The 18,595-nt window shown below is 41.3% G+C and overlaps 1 protein-coding gene and 1 long non-coding RNA gene across 2 annotated transcripts; both read left to right on the top strand.

Annotated features, from left to right (window-relative positions):
* Nucleotides 1–1,413: 1,413 nt before the first annotated feature.
* Nucleotides 1,414–1,943, top strand: LOC140854720 (uncharacterized). Its single transcript, XR_012137897.1, has 3 exons — nt 1,414–1,485; nt 1,588–1,680; nt 1,841–1,943. It is a non-coding gene; the product is annotated as an uncharacterized lncRNA (long non-coding RNA).
* Nucleotides 1,944–4,123: 2,180 nt separating this feature from the next.
* LOC105032867 (uncharacterized) lies at nt 4,124–11,185 on the top strand. Its single transcript, XM_073252882.1, has 3 exons — nt 4,124–4,691; nt 8,561–10,543; nt 10,702–11,185. The coding sequence occupies exons 1-3, from the start codon at nt 4,124–4,126 to the stop codon at nt 11,046–11,048; spliced, it is 2,898 nt and encodes a 965-aa protein (XP_073108983.1). The 3' UTR covers nt 11,049–11,185.
* The last annotated feature ends 7,410 nt before the right edge of the window (nt 11,186–18,595 follow it).

The following is an 18,595-nucleotide window of genomic DNA, read 5'->3' as shown; positions in this document are numbered from 1 at the left end:
CAGATGAACTAATAGCTCTTGCTCGAGGACCTAAAAAGATTGTGAATAGATATAATGGTTTCATAATTAATGGCTTTAAATTTCATACTAGAGAACGGAAGAAATTTAGAAAAACACAGAATAGCGGTGTTATGGTGGAAGCGGATGGAAAATCCTATTATGGTGCACTTAAAGATATCTATGAGTTGGATTATTATGGAAAATTTAAAGTAGTACTGTTTAGATGTGATTGGATAGACATAAACTCACCAAGGGGTTTGAAACAAGATGCAAATGGATTTACACTTGTAAATTTTTCAAGGTTGATACACACTGGTGTGTTATTGAAGGATGACCCATTCATTTTTTCATCTCAAGCTCGTCAAGTATTTTATGTACAAGACGCAAAAGATAAAGATTGGTTTACTGTCATCAAAACAAAACCTAGAGACTTATATGATATGGGAAACCAAGTGGAGGATGATGACGATGACACTTATACACAATGTATGCCCTACAATTTTGTGCCAGCTGATGATTTAAATACTACGACGACGTTGGTTAGAACAGAATTCGAAGAAAACACTACTGCTTGATTGTTACTGGTAATAATTATTTATGATGTATATATTTTGCATTAATTATTGTGTTATTTTACTCCATATATTAACTGATTCTACCTTTTATTTATATAAATGCTAGGTGACATTATGCGTCGCAAGGGGACGATATGCTGGTGTGCAGTTCCAGTTTTCACAGACAGAGGCCGGTACGTCTTCTTCAGCACAGCAGCCTGAGGCCAGTTCAGCTGCACAGCATTCTGAGCCCTGTCCTTCATCATCAGCACAGCACGATCCTCCTGTTCATCAGCCAGATGATGAGATACACGTGCAGGGTATATATTGTCTTTCATGTAATTTTTTTTTATTTCATTTTATGTATATTTATGATATAGTTACTTTTATGTATTTTTTGCAGACGGATCCGGGAGAGTACGCCCCAGACGCGGACCCACAGTAGTACGAGATGTGTGGCAGATGCATGAGGGTGAGAGGATTGTTGTGGAGTGCAATCAGCTAGGTCAGCCAATTAAGAAAGCTGCCTGCTTATTGACTTCATTTTTGGGGACTGTTGCTCGGAGGCCTCAGCTATGTCCGTTGGGCTATGCAAAATGGAATGACATGCTTCCAACGTACAAAGTTGAGCTCCTCCGAGTTATAGAGGTAATGAATTGATGTTCATACTGTATATTAATTGTTAATCATTTATATAATTTATTTCATTTAACTTTTTTTTTTATAGAGCAAGTTTGTTCTCCCTCCATCCACTCGTGATTTTGTAATGAAGTCTCTCAACCGCAAATGGAAAGAATATAAAGCACAATTAAAGAAGGACTATATGAGACAGGGTATGACAGAGGAGGAGGTTGCTAGAAATTGTCCTCCTGATGTACCCCCTCATCAGTGGATGGAGTTGGTTCATTACTGGTTCTCCGAGAGGGCACAGGTATATTATCTGTTTATTATCTTTTTTTTCTAAATATTTTATAAAAATATTGATTTTTATTATATATTGTATATATAACAAGTTCTTTACTTTATTTTACAGACTTATTCTGCTATTGGTAGAGCTGCACGAGCAGCTCAGTCTGTTCCTCATACATCGGGGTCGAAGAGTTATGCACGACTCCGACAGGAGTTTGTATGTTCCTTAAACTTTCATAATTAACTTTTAATTTTTATGTTCAAATATTTATATAACTAATATCATTATGTATCGTGGACCATGTCTGTATCATGATACTCATATATTTTTTTAAATTATCATAACTGTTTGCTTAAAATTTAAATTATTTGTGTAGGAGGATGAGCATGGGAGGGAACCCGGACAAGTGGAGTTTTACCGGATGACTCATACTCATCAGGATGGTACTTTTGTTCGAGATGAGTCGAGAGATTTATATGTACGGCATTATTAATATTATATTTTTTGCAATGATTTAAATTTAATTTTGTTAGATATTAATGTATAACTTTTGTTTTCAAAAAAAATACAGGAGAGGGCTACATCTCTCATTGCGGAGCGTGACGATGAGTCCGCAGCATCTACGCAGCAGAGCCGTATCGAGGTCGAGGTATTCACAGAGTTGATGGGATCAGAGCGCTACGGCCGAGTGAGGGGTTATGGAGTAGGAGTCACCCTCACTCAGTTATCTGAGGTTAGTAGATATACGCAGCATGCTGCAACAGATGTTCAGGATTCACGCGTTCGCAGACTCGAGGCGGGGAGATACAGGAGATTAGACAGAGTCGTGCCGCTGAGATGGAGGAGATGCGACAGAGCCGTGCCGAGATGCAGGCCATGAGGGGACAGATTGATCGCCTTACATCTTTATTAGAGATGTATGGTTCATCTCAGGTAAACACATAATATTAAATATATATTTTTATATTAATTTAATGATTTATATATTTTATTTATAGATATGCAAATCATGCTTTTGATATGTTTTTTGTAGGCTCCTGGCATATCAGGCACCCGTCGAGATAGCGGCACGTCACGTGGAGACAACGACGACCATCCGCCTGCAGATTGATGTTATTTTATTTTTGTTGTATTTTTATATTTATTTATATTACTCTTGATTGTAATGGACGATTAGTACTTTATTTTTATTTATATAAAATATTGTCTTTTGGTTTGATTAAATTTTCTATTTCAGCTTGCTTTTGATGTGAATGATGGTGATTGTACAGGTGTGAATGTGAATGTGGTGATTGTACATGTTTATTGTATTGTACATGTTTATTGTACAGGTGTGATATGATTTCGTACAGGAATGTATTGTATTTTTTTTTTTTTTAGATAATATCTGTATTTTTTTTTTCCATTTAAAACCTTTAACGACGCTTATAAGCGTCGTTAAAATTATTTTAACGACGCTTATAAGCGTCGTTAAAGACAAAAAGCCGACGCTTGGAAAAGCGTCTTGGTAGACTGTACTGTCACGCGGGGTCATTAACGACGCTTTAAAGCATCGTTAAATTTATCTTTTGCGACGCTTTAAAGCGTCGTAAGGATTTACATTAACGACGCTTATAAGCGTCGTTAAATTTGTCTTTTGCGACGCTTTAAAGCGTCGTAAAGATTTACATTAACGACGCTTATAAGCGTCGTTAAGACAAATTTAACGACGCTTTAAAGCGTCGTTAATGTAAATCTTTACGATGCTTTAAAGCGTCGTTAAAAATTAACGACGCTTTTAAAAAGCGTCGGCGCTATTCGTCCCCACTCTTACATAGTCGACGCTTTGCTGACGCTTTTAGAAGCGTCGTAAAGCGAAATAGCGACGCTTTAAAGCGTCGTTAATGACCATTAATAGCGTCGTTAATGACCATTTTTCCTGTAGTGCTTGTTCAATGCGACTGAAGCAGGCCATTCGTAGAAGACTTATAAAATTTCAAGTCATATAGTCAGTCAAGATTCCATGCATGCAGTGGAGTCTTTATGTATCTTTTTCAAGGTGAGTGAAACAGCACTGGCCTTTTGTAGAAAACTTATAAAATTTCAGATTATATAGTTAGTCAAGATTCCATGCATGCAATGGAGTCGTTGTGAATGCGAGTGAAGCAGCACTGGCCTTTCATAGAAAACTTGTAAAATTTCAAGCCATATAGCTCGTCAAGATTCTATGCATGCAATGTAGTCTCTATCTATATGCATTTGGAAGAACACTGGAACAACCGATTAGCACATTTGATGACCAAGTAGGCTACTTGTAATACAAGAGCTAGTGTGGAAACTGTTCAAACCCCAAGGGCACGTGTTTTTGCGTCGTAGAAAATGGTCCAATTCATAAATGAAGGAGATGGACCAACTTTGCCCATCTTTCAACTGTCTTATTTGCTATGCGATCGACCTCTGGTCACCTGAGAGATGAACAACAACCATTCATCTCTAAAATAGATAATGTTGTCATCCAAGTATGCATCAAGGTCCATATCCTACATTTATGAATCGAACCGTCTTATACGGTGCAAAACACTCATGAGCTCAATAATAAAAGTGTCCACATATGGCTAAAACTTGAAACCCAAGAAGCCTTCTCCATCCTCTTAGCAATATTTCTGCAGCAGGAGGCTGCATGGTTTCTCTTCCACGAGAAAGCATGGAACTTGAGCAGATACTGAAGATGGCGTTGAGCTTGTTCTTCCTCTGGCCCTCCTCATGCTTACCGGTGGCATCCGTGGTTGATGCCACGGGAGCTATTCGGTTCAGAAATGACACTGACCATCTATCTCTGCTCGCTTTCAAAGATCAAATAACTCATGATCCTTTGAATGCTCTAAGCTCATGGAACGACACCATACAATTCTGCAACTGGAAGGGCGTCACATGCAGCTGGAAGCACAAGCAGAGGGTCGTCGTCTTGGACCTCGGCTCTTTGGGATTGGAGGGATCTCTCTCCCCCTCCATTGGAAACCTCACATTCCTTCACCGGCTCAACCTCGGAAACAACAGTTTCTTTAGTGAGATCCCACCGGAGGTGGGCCATTTGCATCGGCTGAAAAATCTCAACCTGAGTTTCAATTCATTCCAAGGAGGCATCCCCTCCAACTTGACCTACTGCTCTGAGCTTAGAATTCTCGCCTTGAGCCACAACCAGCTCACGGGCAAGATTCCAGTGGAAATCACCTCCCTCACGAAGCTTGGTGAGCTATATTGTTAGGATTTGATGCCTCAAGATTCAGCCTACATTGAGCCCACAGCGAGGTTCGCGGCGAAAAATGGAGTCCAACGAGACCAAGATCACCTGAAACGGAGCTCGGATGGAGGAGATACGAGCTTTCGAAGTCGGCATGAGAATCGAGGCGGCGGAGGACCGCCGGCGACCGACGGCGGGCGGTAGCGGCGCGGCCGCAGGCGGCGGCGCGCGGGATGCGCGACCCAGGCCCGTGCGGGATGCGCGACCCAGGCCTGCGCAGCCCAGCGGGGCGCGCGGCCCAGGCGGGCGCGCAGCCCGGGCGGGCGTGCGGCCCAACCGAGCGCGCGGCCCAGCGGGGCACGCGCGGCCCAGGCGCGCGCAGGCCCGCGCGCAAGCGCGGCCTAGGCCCGCGCGCGGGGGGCCGGCCCAGGCCAGCGGCCTGCTGGCCCTTTGCCCCGATCCATCGTGGACCGGGTGGTCCACGGCGCGGTCTGTGGACTGCGTGGGTGTTTCCCACGCGTTTCTCGCGGACCACGACACTATTCCATGGACCGGAGCGCGATCCAACGGCCCAAGGTCTCCCGGTCTTGATCCGACGGTCCAGGGGGTTTTTTGGCTTTGTTTAGGACTCCTAATCCCTCTCTAATCAAGTTTAAACCTACGTTTAAGCCTTTAAAAAGGCCTGAGACGAACAGAGAAGGTGAGGCGCTCGGGTTTCTCACCATACAGCCGTACGAACCCGATTGAAGAGAGAGAGAGGCTAGGCTGCTGTGAGAGAAGGAGCAGGAGGCTCCTGGACAGCGGTCGCCAGGCTCTTCAGGGGTTCAGGGGGGTCTCCAAGAGAGAGAGAGATTTTGTGAGGGGAACTTCATGTGAGAGAAAATTGGGTGTACAAGGGTTGAGGGTGAGGTCTCCTCTTGTAAAATTTTCTTTTTATAGTGAAGTTTGCATGCCCCGTGGAGGCGAGCCCTTTTTTGTGGCTGATCCACGTATTTTGATTATTTTTTCTTTTGTTTTATTTCTTCTTTCTTCCTGCTGCATCGCGTGGTACTGAAAGGATCTTGGGAGGTGGTGTCCTGGCCAGACATCCACCCAACAAGTGGTATCAGAGCAAGGCGGTACAAGGATGCAGATTGCAGCGGTGGTGAGCAAGACTGAAGATTGAGAAAACAGGAACAATCAAGATGGAGATCAACAAGTTTGATGGTAAGAGCAATTTCTCCTTGTGGCAGGCAAGGGTGAAGGACGTGCTCATCCAACAGGGGTTGATCGATGCTCTCTTGTGCGATGAGAAGCCGACCACCATGGAGGTGCAGGATTGGAAACAGCTACAGATGCAGGCGGTGAGTACCATCCGCATGTACCTGGCGGATGAGGTGGTGATTCATGTGCTGAGCGAGACTTCCACGACGGTGCTGTGGTCGAAGCTCGAGGAGTTGTACATGGCGAAGTCTCTCACCAACACTCTTTTCCTCTGGAGGTAGTTTTACCAACTATGGATGACTGAGGGACAGAGCGTGCAGGAGCATCTGAGCCACTTCCAGAAGATCCTCACCGACCTTCTCAGCGTTGGCGAGAACGTTGAGGAGAAGACCAGGGCGCTGGTTTTGCTGGCGTCGCTTCCTTCTTCGTACGAGTCCTTGGTGACTGCTCTTCTAGTGGGGAAGAGCACTATCAAGATGGACGAGGTCACCGCGGCGATACTTCAGAACGAGGTTCTCAGGAGGGAGAACCCAGCTTCGAGCTCAGGTGTCGATAGCTCAGCTTTGGTGGCTTCTAGAGGTGCAGTAGGCGGTAGACGGAGCGACAGGAGATCGCAACGAGGGCGGTCTAAGTCCAGGAGGGACTTGAGCAAAACTAGATGTTACCGGTGTGAGGAGTTGGGGCATCTAGCCAGAGATTGCCCTCAACTGAAAAATCGGATGGTGGCTGCTGTAGCGACGGCCGACAGTGATTTAGATGGAGATGTCTTTGAGATATCTGATGAGGTATCTACTTCTTTCCAGCAGTGGATATTAGATTCTGCATGCCCCTATCATGTATGTTGCAGAGAGGAGCAGCTTGACTCCCTGGAGAACAGTGAGGGCACTGTATATCTGTCGGATGGATCGAGCTGTGCAATCAGAGGCATTGGGACGGTCAGCTGGAGGACACATGACGGTGCAATGAGGAGATTGGGGGAGGTCCGATACATACCCGATTTCAGGCAGAATCTTATCTCACTTAGCAGACTGGATTCGAGAGGCTACAAGACGGTAGCTGGTGGAGGAATCCTGAGGGTGCTACACGGCGATAGGATTGTGCTGGAGGGAAAGAAGGGGAGCAGAGGACATTATTACCTGGCAGGGAGCCTAGTGCGAGGTGGAGTATCGGGAGCCAGGCGGAGCCCAAAGCGAGGTGGAGATCCAGGAGGTGGATCGGGCACGAGACAGGAGACTCGGGAGGATGAGAGGCGACGTCGCAAGGTAAGATTCCTATTGCCGCAGGATGATGCCCCGAGCAGGTCTCAGGTCAGGAGGAGCACAGCATACGACGGAGATGGGATCGAGCAGCCTGGCTCAACTCCCATGTTTGCCCATCCATGATCAGCAGGTGATTGCCCCAGGGCATGGGGGCGAGGAGATCCAGAAGCTCTCAGAGTTTGGAGGAGGCCGAATATCGAGTCGAGGTGGAGATTGTTAGGATTTGATGCCTCGAAATTCAATCCATATTGATCCTACAGTGAGGTTTGCGGCGAAAAATGAAGTCCAACGAGACCAAGATCACCTGAAACGGAGCTCGGATGGAGGAGATACGAGCTTTCGAAGTCGGCATGAGAATCGAGGCGGCGGAGGACCGCTGGCGACCGGCGGCGGGCGGCAGCGGCGCGGCCGCAGGCGGCGGCGCGCGAGACGTGCTACCCAGGCCTGCGCAGCCCAGCGGGGTGCGCGACCCAGGCGGGCGCGCGGCCCAGCGGGGCGCGCGCGGGCACGCGGCCCAGGCGCGCGCAGGCCCGCCGCAGGCGCGGCCCAGGCCCGCGCGCGCGGGCCGGCCCAGGCCAGCGGCCTGCTGGCCCTTTGCCCCGGTCCATCGTGGATCGGGTGGTCCACGGCGCGGTCTGTGAACCGCGTGGGCATTTCCCACGCATTTTTCGCGGTCCACGGCACTATTCCGTGGACCGGAGTGCGATCCAACGGCCCAGAGGGCTCCCGGTCTTGATCCGACGGTCCAGGGGATTTTTTGGCTTTATTTAGGACTCCTAATCCCTCTCTAATCAAGTTTAAACCTACGTTTAAGCCTTTAAAAAGGCCTGAGACGAACAGAGAAGGTGAGGCGCTCGGGTTTCTCGCCGTACAGCCGTACGAACCCGATTGAAGAGAGAGAGAGGCTAGGCTGCTGTGAGAGAAGGAGCAGGAGGCTTCTGGACAGCGGTCGCCAGGCTCTTCAGGAGTTCAGGGGGGTCTCCAAGAGAGAGAGAGCTTTTATGAGGGGAACTTCATGTGAGAGAGAATTGGATGTACAAGGATTGAGGGTGAGGTCTCCTCTTGTAAAATTTTCTTTTCATAGTGAAGTTTGCATGCCCCGTGGAGGCGAGCCCTTTTTTGTGGCTGATCCATGTATTTTGATTGTTTTTCCTTTTGTTTTGTTTCTTCTTTCTTCCTGCTGCATCGCGTGGTACTGAAAGGATCTTGGGAGGTGGTGTCCTGACCAGACATCCACCCAACATATATCTCGAGAGTAACACATTGATCGGGGTTATTCCAACTTCCATTGGTAACCTATCATCACTCACACGACTCTCCCTCCTTTACAATCACCTGGGTGGAAGCATTCTGGATGACATCGGCCGCCTCACGACCCTTGAACTTTTTCAAGCAGGTGCCAATTGTCTTACAGGTGCAATTCCTAGCAAGCTGTACAACATCTCATCATTGCAAAAATTCTATGTGGCTGAAAATAAGCTGCAAGGAAGCATTCCAACTGATATGGGCATCACGCTTCCTAGTCTTCACACCCTCGTATTGGGTGGCAACCAGTTTGATGGACCCATTCCAACTACACTGGCAAATGCCTCAGGACTTGAACTCATTTGCATTCCAGATAATCATTTTAGTGGAAGGGTGCCATCTGAGCTGGGAAGGCTACCAGGCCTTTACCTTCTTAATGTAGAAAAGAATCACCTGGAAGCAGGAGATGCCAAGGGGTGGGAATTTCTCGACTCTCTCACAAACTGCAGCCAGTTAACGGAGTTGGCACTCGACGACAATATGCTAGGAGGCATGTTGCCCAACTCAGTAATCAACCTCTCTTCACAGCTCCAAGTATTGGCTCTGGGAGGAAACCATATATCAGGGAGAATCCCACATGGAATTGAAAACCTAGCCAAACTACAGATGCTTGCTTTCGAGTATAACCTTTTCACTGGGGCTATTCCAGAAAGCATTGGGAACCTTGCAAGGCTAGTGATGTTGAGCTCATCTTTTAACAGGTTTACAGGACAGATTCCATTCTCCCTAGGCAATCTCACACTACTGACTAAACTCTGTTTGGACCAGAATAACCTGCAAGGCCCCATACCTCAAAGTCTTGGAAACCTGCAACACCTATCAACCTTGGACCTCTTTGCCAATCATCTTAGTGGAACCATACCCAAAGAGATTTTGAGCCTTCCCGCCTTGTCCCTTTATCTAAATTTATCTGACAATTTATTGGATGGATCCCTCCCTCTAGAGGTCGGGAGATTAAAGAATCTCCATGCTCTAGATATTTCTAGGAACATGCTGTCTGGTAATATTCCCAGCACACTTGATGACTGTGAGATCTTGGAGTACTTATATCTGGGTAACAACTTGTTCCAAGGGACAATTCCCAAATCCTTGGGCAACATGAGAGGCCTTCGGGAATTAGATCTCTCACATAACAATTTAACCGGGCCTATTCCAACATTTCTAGAGGAGTTGAAACAACTGCAAATGTTGAATTTGTCTTTCAATCATCTCGAAGGTGAAGTGCCAGTAAAGGGGGTCTTTAAAAATGCTACTCAGGTTTCCATCAAAGGAAATAGTCGGCTCTGTGGGGGTGTTCCAGAATTACATTTGCCCGCATGCCCAGGAAAGTCATACAAAAAGAGAAAGTGGCCTCTGCTACTGAAAATAGTGTTTCCAATAGCTGGTGCAGTCCTGTTTATGATCCTTCTATTCTTCCTTTTTACCCTTCCACAGAAACGGAAGTTGAAAAATAATGCTCCAATTGTATCTCCATTGGAAGATCAATTCCCTAGAGTTTCTTACAATGATCTGATTAGAGCAACTGACGGATTCTCTTCCACTAATCTCATTGGCAGAGGAGGGTATGGTTCTGTCTATAAAGGCATCTTGAGTCCTCATCAAACTATTGTTGCTGTGAAGGTTTTCAACCTTCAAAATCGAGGAGCTTCAAAGAGTTTTCTAGCTGAATGTGAGGTTCTGAGAAGTGCTCGACATCGAAATCTTGTCAAGGTCATGACTTCCTGCTCAATGGTTGATTTTAGAGGCCACGATTTCAAAGCTCTGATTTTTGAGTTCATTCCTAATGGAAGTCTAGAGAAATGGTTACATCCAAAATTAGATGGGCATCATCATACAAAAAGCCTAAGCCTGCTTCAAAGGTTAAACATAGCGATTGATGTGGCTGATGCAATCGATTACCTTCATAATAATTGTCAGCCATCTATTGCTCATTGTGATCTAAAGCCTAGCAATGTACTCATTGATAATGAGATGGTTGCTCATGTGGGGGACTTTGGTCTGGCGAGGTTCATGTCTAAAGCTTCAACAAACTCGTTGGCGGACAAGAGTGGCTCAATCCGGATAAAAGGAACCTTTGGATATATTGCCCCAGGTACATTCTATTTTCATCTCTATCTTCTTGGCTCATATTTGCTCTAATTAAGATGTCCGTGCTAAACTTTCTTTTCTACTACTTTCTTTTTGGTGTTAAAGATAATTATTGAATTAATACATTTAATTTTCTCAAGCATTTAAATATATGTATTGCAGAATATGGTGCAAGTGGTCAGGTATCTACTTCTGGTGACGTTTATAGCTATGGAATCCTTCTCTTGGAGATGCTTACCAGAAAGAGTCCTCTTGATGATATGTTCAAAGATGGCCTAAGCCTTCAAAAGTTTGTCAAGATAGCTTTTTCTAAAAGAGTCATGACAATTGTGGATCCGCTAATGCCACTTCTGGAGGATGAGAATAAAACTCGTGAATGCTTAATATCCATGGCAAGAATTGGTCTTTCTTGCTCAAATGAATCCGTGAGAGAAAGATTGAATATAAGTGATGTTGCCATGACTATGCGTAAAATTAGGGATGCCTGCCTTGGGACTCAAGTTCATTAGAAGATCTGGTGAAGCTTAAGTGGAAGGTAAAGTCTGTCTTGGTATCTTTCCTCCAGTAACTGTTAAGTTGCAGCGTTTGGTGTTATAAACCTATTTCCTAGTGTTGAACTTCTTTGAGACTTGAGCTGTGAGTTTGTTGTTTATTTTCTAACCGTGGCTTCAAAAAATTAGTAATAAATATCATAGTTGTCTGTGTCTCTGCATATATTGTTTTTCCATATAATTGAAAGTTTCAAATCTACAAGAATATTTTACCAAATGTCTGCATTTTAAGATCAACCCTGAGTTCCTTCAGCTAACTGGACAGTAGTGTTCTGATATGGATAAATAATTATCATATTATTTTTTCCCAAAGGATCGATGCAATTATTATGTGGTTGGTAGCATGACCACTAGTTCACTGCAACATTGATATCCAATATGGAAAAGGCCGGTCATAGTAAAAGATAGTGAAAGAATGGAATCAAAGAGAGAAAGAGGAAGGTGATCAAAGCTCATGAGCCTGATACCTTCATTAGGAAGAAGATATAATTCTGAATTTGAATTACGTTGATGAATATCTAGGACCAGTTTGGAGAAAGGATTAAAAAAAAAGAAGGCAAAGCTAAATTTACTAAAGCATTATAAAGTAGAATGAAATGAATTCTATATTCTCTAATTTTGTCCCTAGATGAGTGATATAGAAAATGAACTACATCGTTGCTCCAAAAAATAAAAATAAAAAAATCTAGAACTTCCAGAAACCAGTCATGCATGGTTTCAGCATGCAAGAACAATCAGCTGATTCAGAATTTAGGCAACCCAAAAACCTTCAGGTCAAGGCAGAGCACCAGATCATGTATCATGGTTTTCACAAAAACAGAAGTTCCCATAGGGTCCCAGGCTCCTCGCCCACCAAATGATCACTTGCAAACCTGTTGTGTATAAGAATGATCAATGCATATCACTAGAAAAAGCAAACCTCTTAAGTAAATTCCAAAATAAATTGAGTAGGCTAACGTAATAGTTTGATCACATGCAGCAGAATGTTATGTTATATAATCTTTTACATTATAGTAGCTACCAGGTGATTTGAAGGTGGGGATGTTTATCATGGGATAGTCCTTAATATGTCCTTATTATGTTGCCACCTGGAGGATTGTGCTGCCGACACAGAAAAATCGGGCTCTTTGCTTGGTGGCTAGTAAACATCAAATTGCTTGAGGATTAGAAAATGGTGTGCCTTCTCCATTAGTTATGATGAGCCGATGGACCATCTCTTTTTGTTGTGCCCCCATCTGGGTAGATATTAGAGTTGCTGCTAGGGTTTGCTTTTCCAATTCAGAAAAGGCCCTGTTCGGTCAAGATTTTTGGAATCAAAGAAAGATGAAGATTTTTTTTTTTTTTGGTAACATGAGGAGGTGGATTCATTGATTCAACTCCAAGATACAACAGGCACTGAGCTATCCCACCCAACATACATATGCAATATTTCTACTACAGTCAATCCCTACAGGTCATACAACAGAAAACATGTTTCCTCAAACATACATAAGACAGAGCAAAACTAACCACTAAAACCAATTGAATACACATCAACCTTTACTGGTACTTGTGAGGATGATAAGTTCCAGAACATAATAAATAGCAGATGAACCACAAGTTGACCTCCCTTCCCTCCAGAAAAGGATCGGAGTTGAAGCAGGGGAAAACATGCGGAGCCAAAACCATCTGCTGCTCACTATCCTCTTCTATACGATGTACCCCTTCTATCAGCCTGCAAAAGAGAAAATAATTCACTATGAATTGGAGCCGACACAGACCAAGAGCATTCTCCCTGATCTGCATATTTAGCAACAAAATCAGCCATTTTATTTTCCTCTCTGTAGATATGAGTAAAAGAAATATTAGAGCACCCTTGCTTCTAGCAATACAATTCCAGCAACAGAGGATTATTTTCATTGTGACGTAGCTGAAAGTTAGAAATAGTGGAGATAGCATAATGAGAATCACCCTCAACATAGAGAGAAGTTGCTCTTAGCTCAACCACTGCAGCATATAAACCCATCCATGCAGCCACAATTTCAGCATAAGCAATAGGATAACATGGTAATGCCTTACCTGCTGCCTTTATAAGCAGACCTGCACTATCACGAATTACGTAACCTGCAGCCACCTTTCCATTCGAGACAGATGCATCAAAGTTTACCTTTATGCTTCCATAGGGGGGTGGTGACCAAACAACAAATATAGGATTTGGTCTGCCCAGGTTGAGCAGAGTAGAGTCACCACAACGCCTATTTGGAAAAAAATTTTGCCCAGCAGTATCTTCAATGCCCTGCACTGTTAAATAACCATAAATTCTTCTAACCAGTTGAACAGGCGACTGTGACTAATTTTGGAAAATCCTTTCATTGCGTCCATCCCATATCAACCAAGCTAGTATAGCCAAAATAGATCTGAATTTCTCTTCAATTCGGGCAGCAGACAAGGAGTCTACAAGGCCTAACAAGGAAATAGGCAAGAGATCAGAAGGAATCATATTTTCGGCATGAGACCAGCAAGATTTCGCAAAGGGGCACAGGATTAAAGCATGATTAACATCTTCATGGATGCCAGGACACAAATCACAGGAGGCCATGGAGTAATCAATAATTCCCCTTCTTGCTAAAAGGTCTTTACATGGCAAGCAGTTCAATAGCACTTTCCACCAAAAGAATTTAATTCTGGGGGGTACTTTCAATTTCCACAACCAAGCCATTGAGATACTTGCTCCCCCATGTCAATTGATCAGACCAATCATGAACCGCAATGGAGATATTAGATATCAGCATCATCATTTCATCTGACATGAGGGAAGAGATAAGAGGCAAATGCCATTCTCGTGAGGGGTTTATCAGATCACTAACCTGCAGATCATGCAGCTATGCCTCCATGTTAGTAGAAGTAGGCCACAAGTAAATAGGCACCAACGAGCACCAAGGGTCAGACATAATATTAATTAATCGACCATTACCGATCGACCAAAGGAATTGATGTTGTAAAAAGCAGGCCACAACAGATGAAGATGTTTAAGAAGCCATGGGAGAATGAGTGCGATATGCTAGTGGCTGCAAATGTTAACAAATATGGCTTGAGAGAGATTTTCTGTGATGGCCCGGTCCGAGTAAAGAATTCCAGCCTACAAAGCCCAAACGAAAAAAAAAAAAAAAAACAAGAAAACAGAGGAGAAGAACTTCCGAAGGGAGTCTTCTTCCTCTTCTCGCCGCTCCCAATAGGAGTCGGAAAAGATCCCTCCTCTCGCTCTATTTAAGGAGGAGATCTCTCCTCTCTCCCTTCCACCGAAGATCCTAAGTCTAGTCGGCGGCAATCGCCAGAAAACCACCACGGAGACCCGTCCCTGTGCCCGTCCAATTGCTTGCCGGAAAAGCCTCGCCGGCATCGGAGGTAAGCCTCCTCTCCTTTCTCTCTTCTCCCCTTTCCTTCCCATGCCTGTATGCACGCTCGCCGGCGATCGAAGTCGCCGGATTTTGTTGCGGAAGAACCTCTATTTTTGTCCATTTTTTTCTTTGATTTTCGATGTCGGTAGTCACCGCCGACCACCGGTTTGGCCCTCCTCTTGTCATTGGGTCGCCCCCCTCCTGCCGACGGCCGCCCCACGCCGGTTGCACCGCTAGCCGGCCAGCCAACAGGGGATTGTGAGATCCCCTGTTTCGGCCCAAAGGAAGCCCGGGAAGAAGAAAAGAAAAGAAGAAGAAGGAAAAGAAAAGAAAAAAGAAAAGAAAAAGAAGGAAAAGAAAAGAAAAAGAAAAAGAAAAGAAAAAGGAAAAAGAAAAAAAAGAAAAAATAATATAATAATAATAAATAGGATTTTCTCCTCTCTCTTCCACGAAGAAAAAAAGAAAAAAAAAGAAGAAAGAAAAGAAGAAAAAAAATAAAATAAATTAATTAATAAATAATGATATAAATAATAAAATATGAGAAAGAGAGTTTCTCTCTCTTCCCTCTCTTTCTTCAGCCTGAACTAGTATTTTCTCTCTCTAAAATTGAATTTTTTTTTCTCTACTTTCTCTCTCTAAGTTATTTCTCTCTCCTAAGATTTTTTAGAATCTTGAGAAGAATGATGATGAATTTAAATGATCTTAGTGATGGATTTTTGATCTGTGATCACCGAATGGTATACCAACATCCACTTTGATCAGATTAAGCATTTTTAAGATTCTATTTTTCATGATTTTATTGAATTATCCACATGATAATCTTAGCATGATTTGATCTGATCGATTGAATTTGTTGAATCATATCGTCTGAAGGGTCCAAGATGAATTTTCTCTCTCTAAAATTTTCTCTCTCTAAAGCTATTTCTCTCTCTATCGATGTTTCTCTCTTGATTAATTTATCAATGAGAGTTTCTTTTAATATTTCTGATCTAATGAAGAATCCTGATCCATAATTGTCAGACAGTGTATTGGCACCCATCTTGATCAGACCATGAATCTTTAGATATGATCATTCGTGATCCCGATCTAGCCATGACTTGATTTGATCATGTTGATTTCACCAATCGAGATATTGGACCAATCGTAATGTTGGATTGTGTCACCTGATCAATTCGAATTGTACCTCATGAATTCTCTCTCCTCTGATTTTCTCTCTCCACTTGATTTTATGAAATCGATGAAGAAACCTCGGTCCTATCACTTCGAATCTGATTTGATCTGATAGTCAAACTTTGGATTATTTATGTCCTAATTAGATTTTGATTAGATGAAATTAGATGATCGGACCCAATCTAAACCATTGAAATATGGTATTCGTATTCTTTCTAATTATTGAAATTGATTCTGTATAGGATTGTGGATGCTTGATCATGGGATATCGCGATATGATCTACGAATAGAATTTTTGAAAAAAAATTTATAGAATTATGTGAATTTATTGGAATGCATTCGAGGTAAGTAATGTTTTACTTTTTCTAGATTTATCAGCAAATTATAATATATTTTTCTGACATGATTTGTGAAACGATGCATTAATTGGATGAATGATATTTTGTTATGAAAATATCTTATTTGAAATGTTATGATGAAGCATGATTGAACATATTGATTTCATGATGCATTATATTGATTGATTTCGATACTACATGATTATATATTTTATTATCGAAATTAGAATATGAAATATGATTTATGAAAAATTATGATATAAGAAACAATATGAATTGACAACCTGACTATGTAAAGGACCCTGCCAATGGGGGCATATACATTGACAATTGATTTGTTCTGAGGGTTTACGTCACCAGAGAGACCAGCAACAAACCGCCAGAGAGACCAGCGGTTCCGAAGGACTTTGCTGCCAGATGATTCGCAGCTCACCGCAAGAAGATACGCGATGTTATGATCCTGTCACAGGAAAAATATGGTCATAGCTCATAGTTGACGAAAAGAATTGAAGAACAAAAAAAATTAAAATCTCGAAAGAAACTTGAATTTTTGAAAAAGAAATGAATTTAGCATGAATTATATTGCATAATTGAAATTGATTTCGAATTAATGAACTCTATATGCTTATTTTCTGTAAATGATTATTTACTTAAATGCTTGATGAAATCTATTGAGAAGTGATCATTGCTTACTGGGCTGTCTAGCTCATTACCTCCTATTTTACTATTTTTACAGATGTTGAGGAATTAAGATGATACAAGATATGAATGAAAGAGTGATCAGAAGCAGAATCTCCATATTTTTAATTTAGGTTAAAAGTCTTATTGAATTTGATGTAAGGCTATGAATCATTGTTGAATTTATTGAGATATTAAACAAGAAATTTAGATCGTTATGTTTTGGATTTGAATTATTGACTAATTATTCCGCTGTTGTTTTAAGATAACATGATAAGTGCCTTGTATGCTTATGGGAAGAGTTTTCTATGAGTATGCGGCGGTTGCCATGACCCTCGATTTACAATCTCGGGTCGGAGGCGTGACAATTAAAGTGGTATCAGAGCATAAATGGATAAATTATGAAACATAGAATTAGATATAGAATGGGTGTAAGTGGATAGATACCAGGGACATTATAGTGTAGATCTTTGATGATTGTAGTGGAAGAAATATTTAAAAATTTTGATTAAATATTGAGATTATGTATAAAAGGATCATAAGAGATTATGACATATAGAATTTGAAATATGATGGATGATCTATTGATCATGATATGATTAGTTAGATCTTGATCGAAAGTAATCACAAAAGGATTGATATAAAATTTTATTGTGCATTATGGTTATTAATTTGATCATTGGTTATTCAAGTGAATCATAAGTTCAAATTCGATGTGAGAATAATATTATGATATTACTTCTAGTTGAGAAGTTGACTATTATTGGCAAGATAAAGATTTGACGATAAAATATTGTTTCAGGATGGACTAAGAAAAATCTTTTATGATGCTTGATTGGAATATTTATCGAAATTGAATTTGGTATGTGGATTATATATAAAGTGGCATATTAGGATGAATGCATATTTGGAGATATTGCAAAGAAGCCTATTTCTTATTGATGAAATCGATTATGAGGTTGTAGAATATTCATCATACTGGAATCTTTAATCATCATCCTTAGATCTAGATAATGGATCTTATTATGTCTCTTGGAGACTACATGATATGTATGAAATTTTAATTTAAAAATTTCGTATCTAAGTTGATCAAGAGATTTTCTAATATTATTGTTGAGGTTGTTAATGAAAAATTGATATATTTAGATTAAGATAAAAGATCTGATTTATAGTTATTTAAGATTATGGGACCCATGTGAATTTATAATTTAAAAATTTTAGATTTAAAAATTGATATGGAGTTCTTTTACTTTTGTTAATGAGGTCTCTGATTGAATCTATTAAGTAGAGAATTAATTTTTTTGAAGCTTGTATGATTGTTATGAAAGGATATTTGATAGATATTGAAGATCCTGATGATAGAAATTTTAGAAAAAAAAATAATGATTTGAAATTCTTATATATTCTGATTATGTCCAAATTTGGTGGAGCATCGAAGGATTTTTTTCGTTGATTTGACTTATAAGAATTTTGGTTTGAAAATTATCAAATTGAATTGATATGAGAATTAAGATTTGATTCATATTGATTATAGTAAATCTATATGATGATTTAAATATGATATTGGACTCAAGGGTTAATCAAGATTATTGTACACCAGTAAAAGTATGAATAAGAATCGAAAGTTAATCTTTGACTTCAATTAAAATTTAAAATTTTAGATCTTTTCTATTGATAAGATAAAGAAATAATTTGATCAATTTTTTTTTTGGTGAAGCTAAGAAATTTTGATTGTTAGATCAGAGTGTGCAGTGGAAGAATGGTAATCTAGATTACTTTGAGTAAGTCAGAAATGTTGACCCTTTGAGTTAAAGAATTATGATAGATGATATGGTTTGATACAAAAAAAATTATTGATATTAGAAAGAATAATATTTTAAAATTTTAAATTATTTTAGATATCCTAATGTGATTTTCAAAAGTAGCACTTCCGTCTACTATG

This window comes from Elaeis guineensis, chromosome 1, assembly GCF_000442705.2.
Source record: "Elaeis guineensis isolate ETL-2024a chromosome 1, EG11, whole genome shotgun sequence".
Lineage (NCBI taxonomy): Eukaryota > Viridiplantae > Streptophyta > Magnoliopsida > Arecales > Arecaceae > Elaeis > Elaeis guineensis.
The sequence above is the reverse complement of the archived record's forward strand: the minus strand, read 5'-3'. Positions and strand labels throughout refer to the sequence as shown.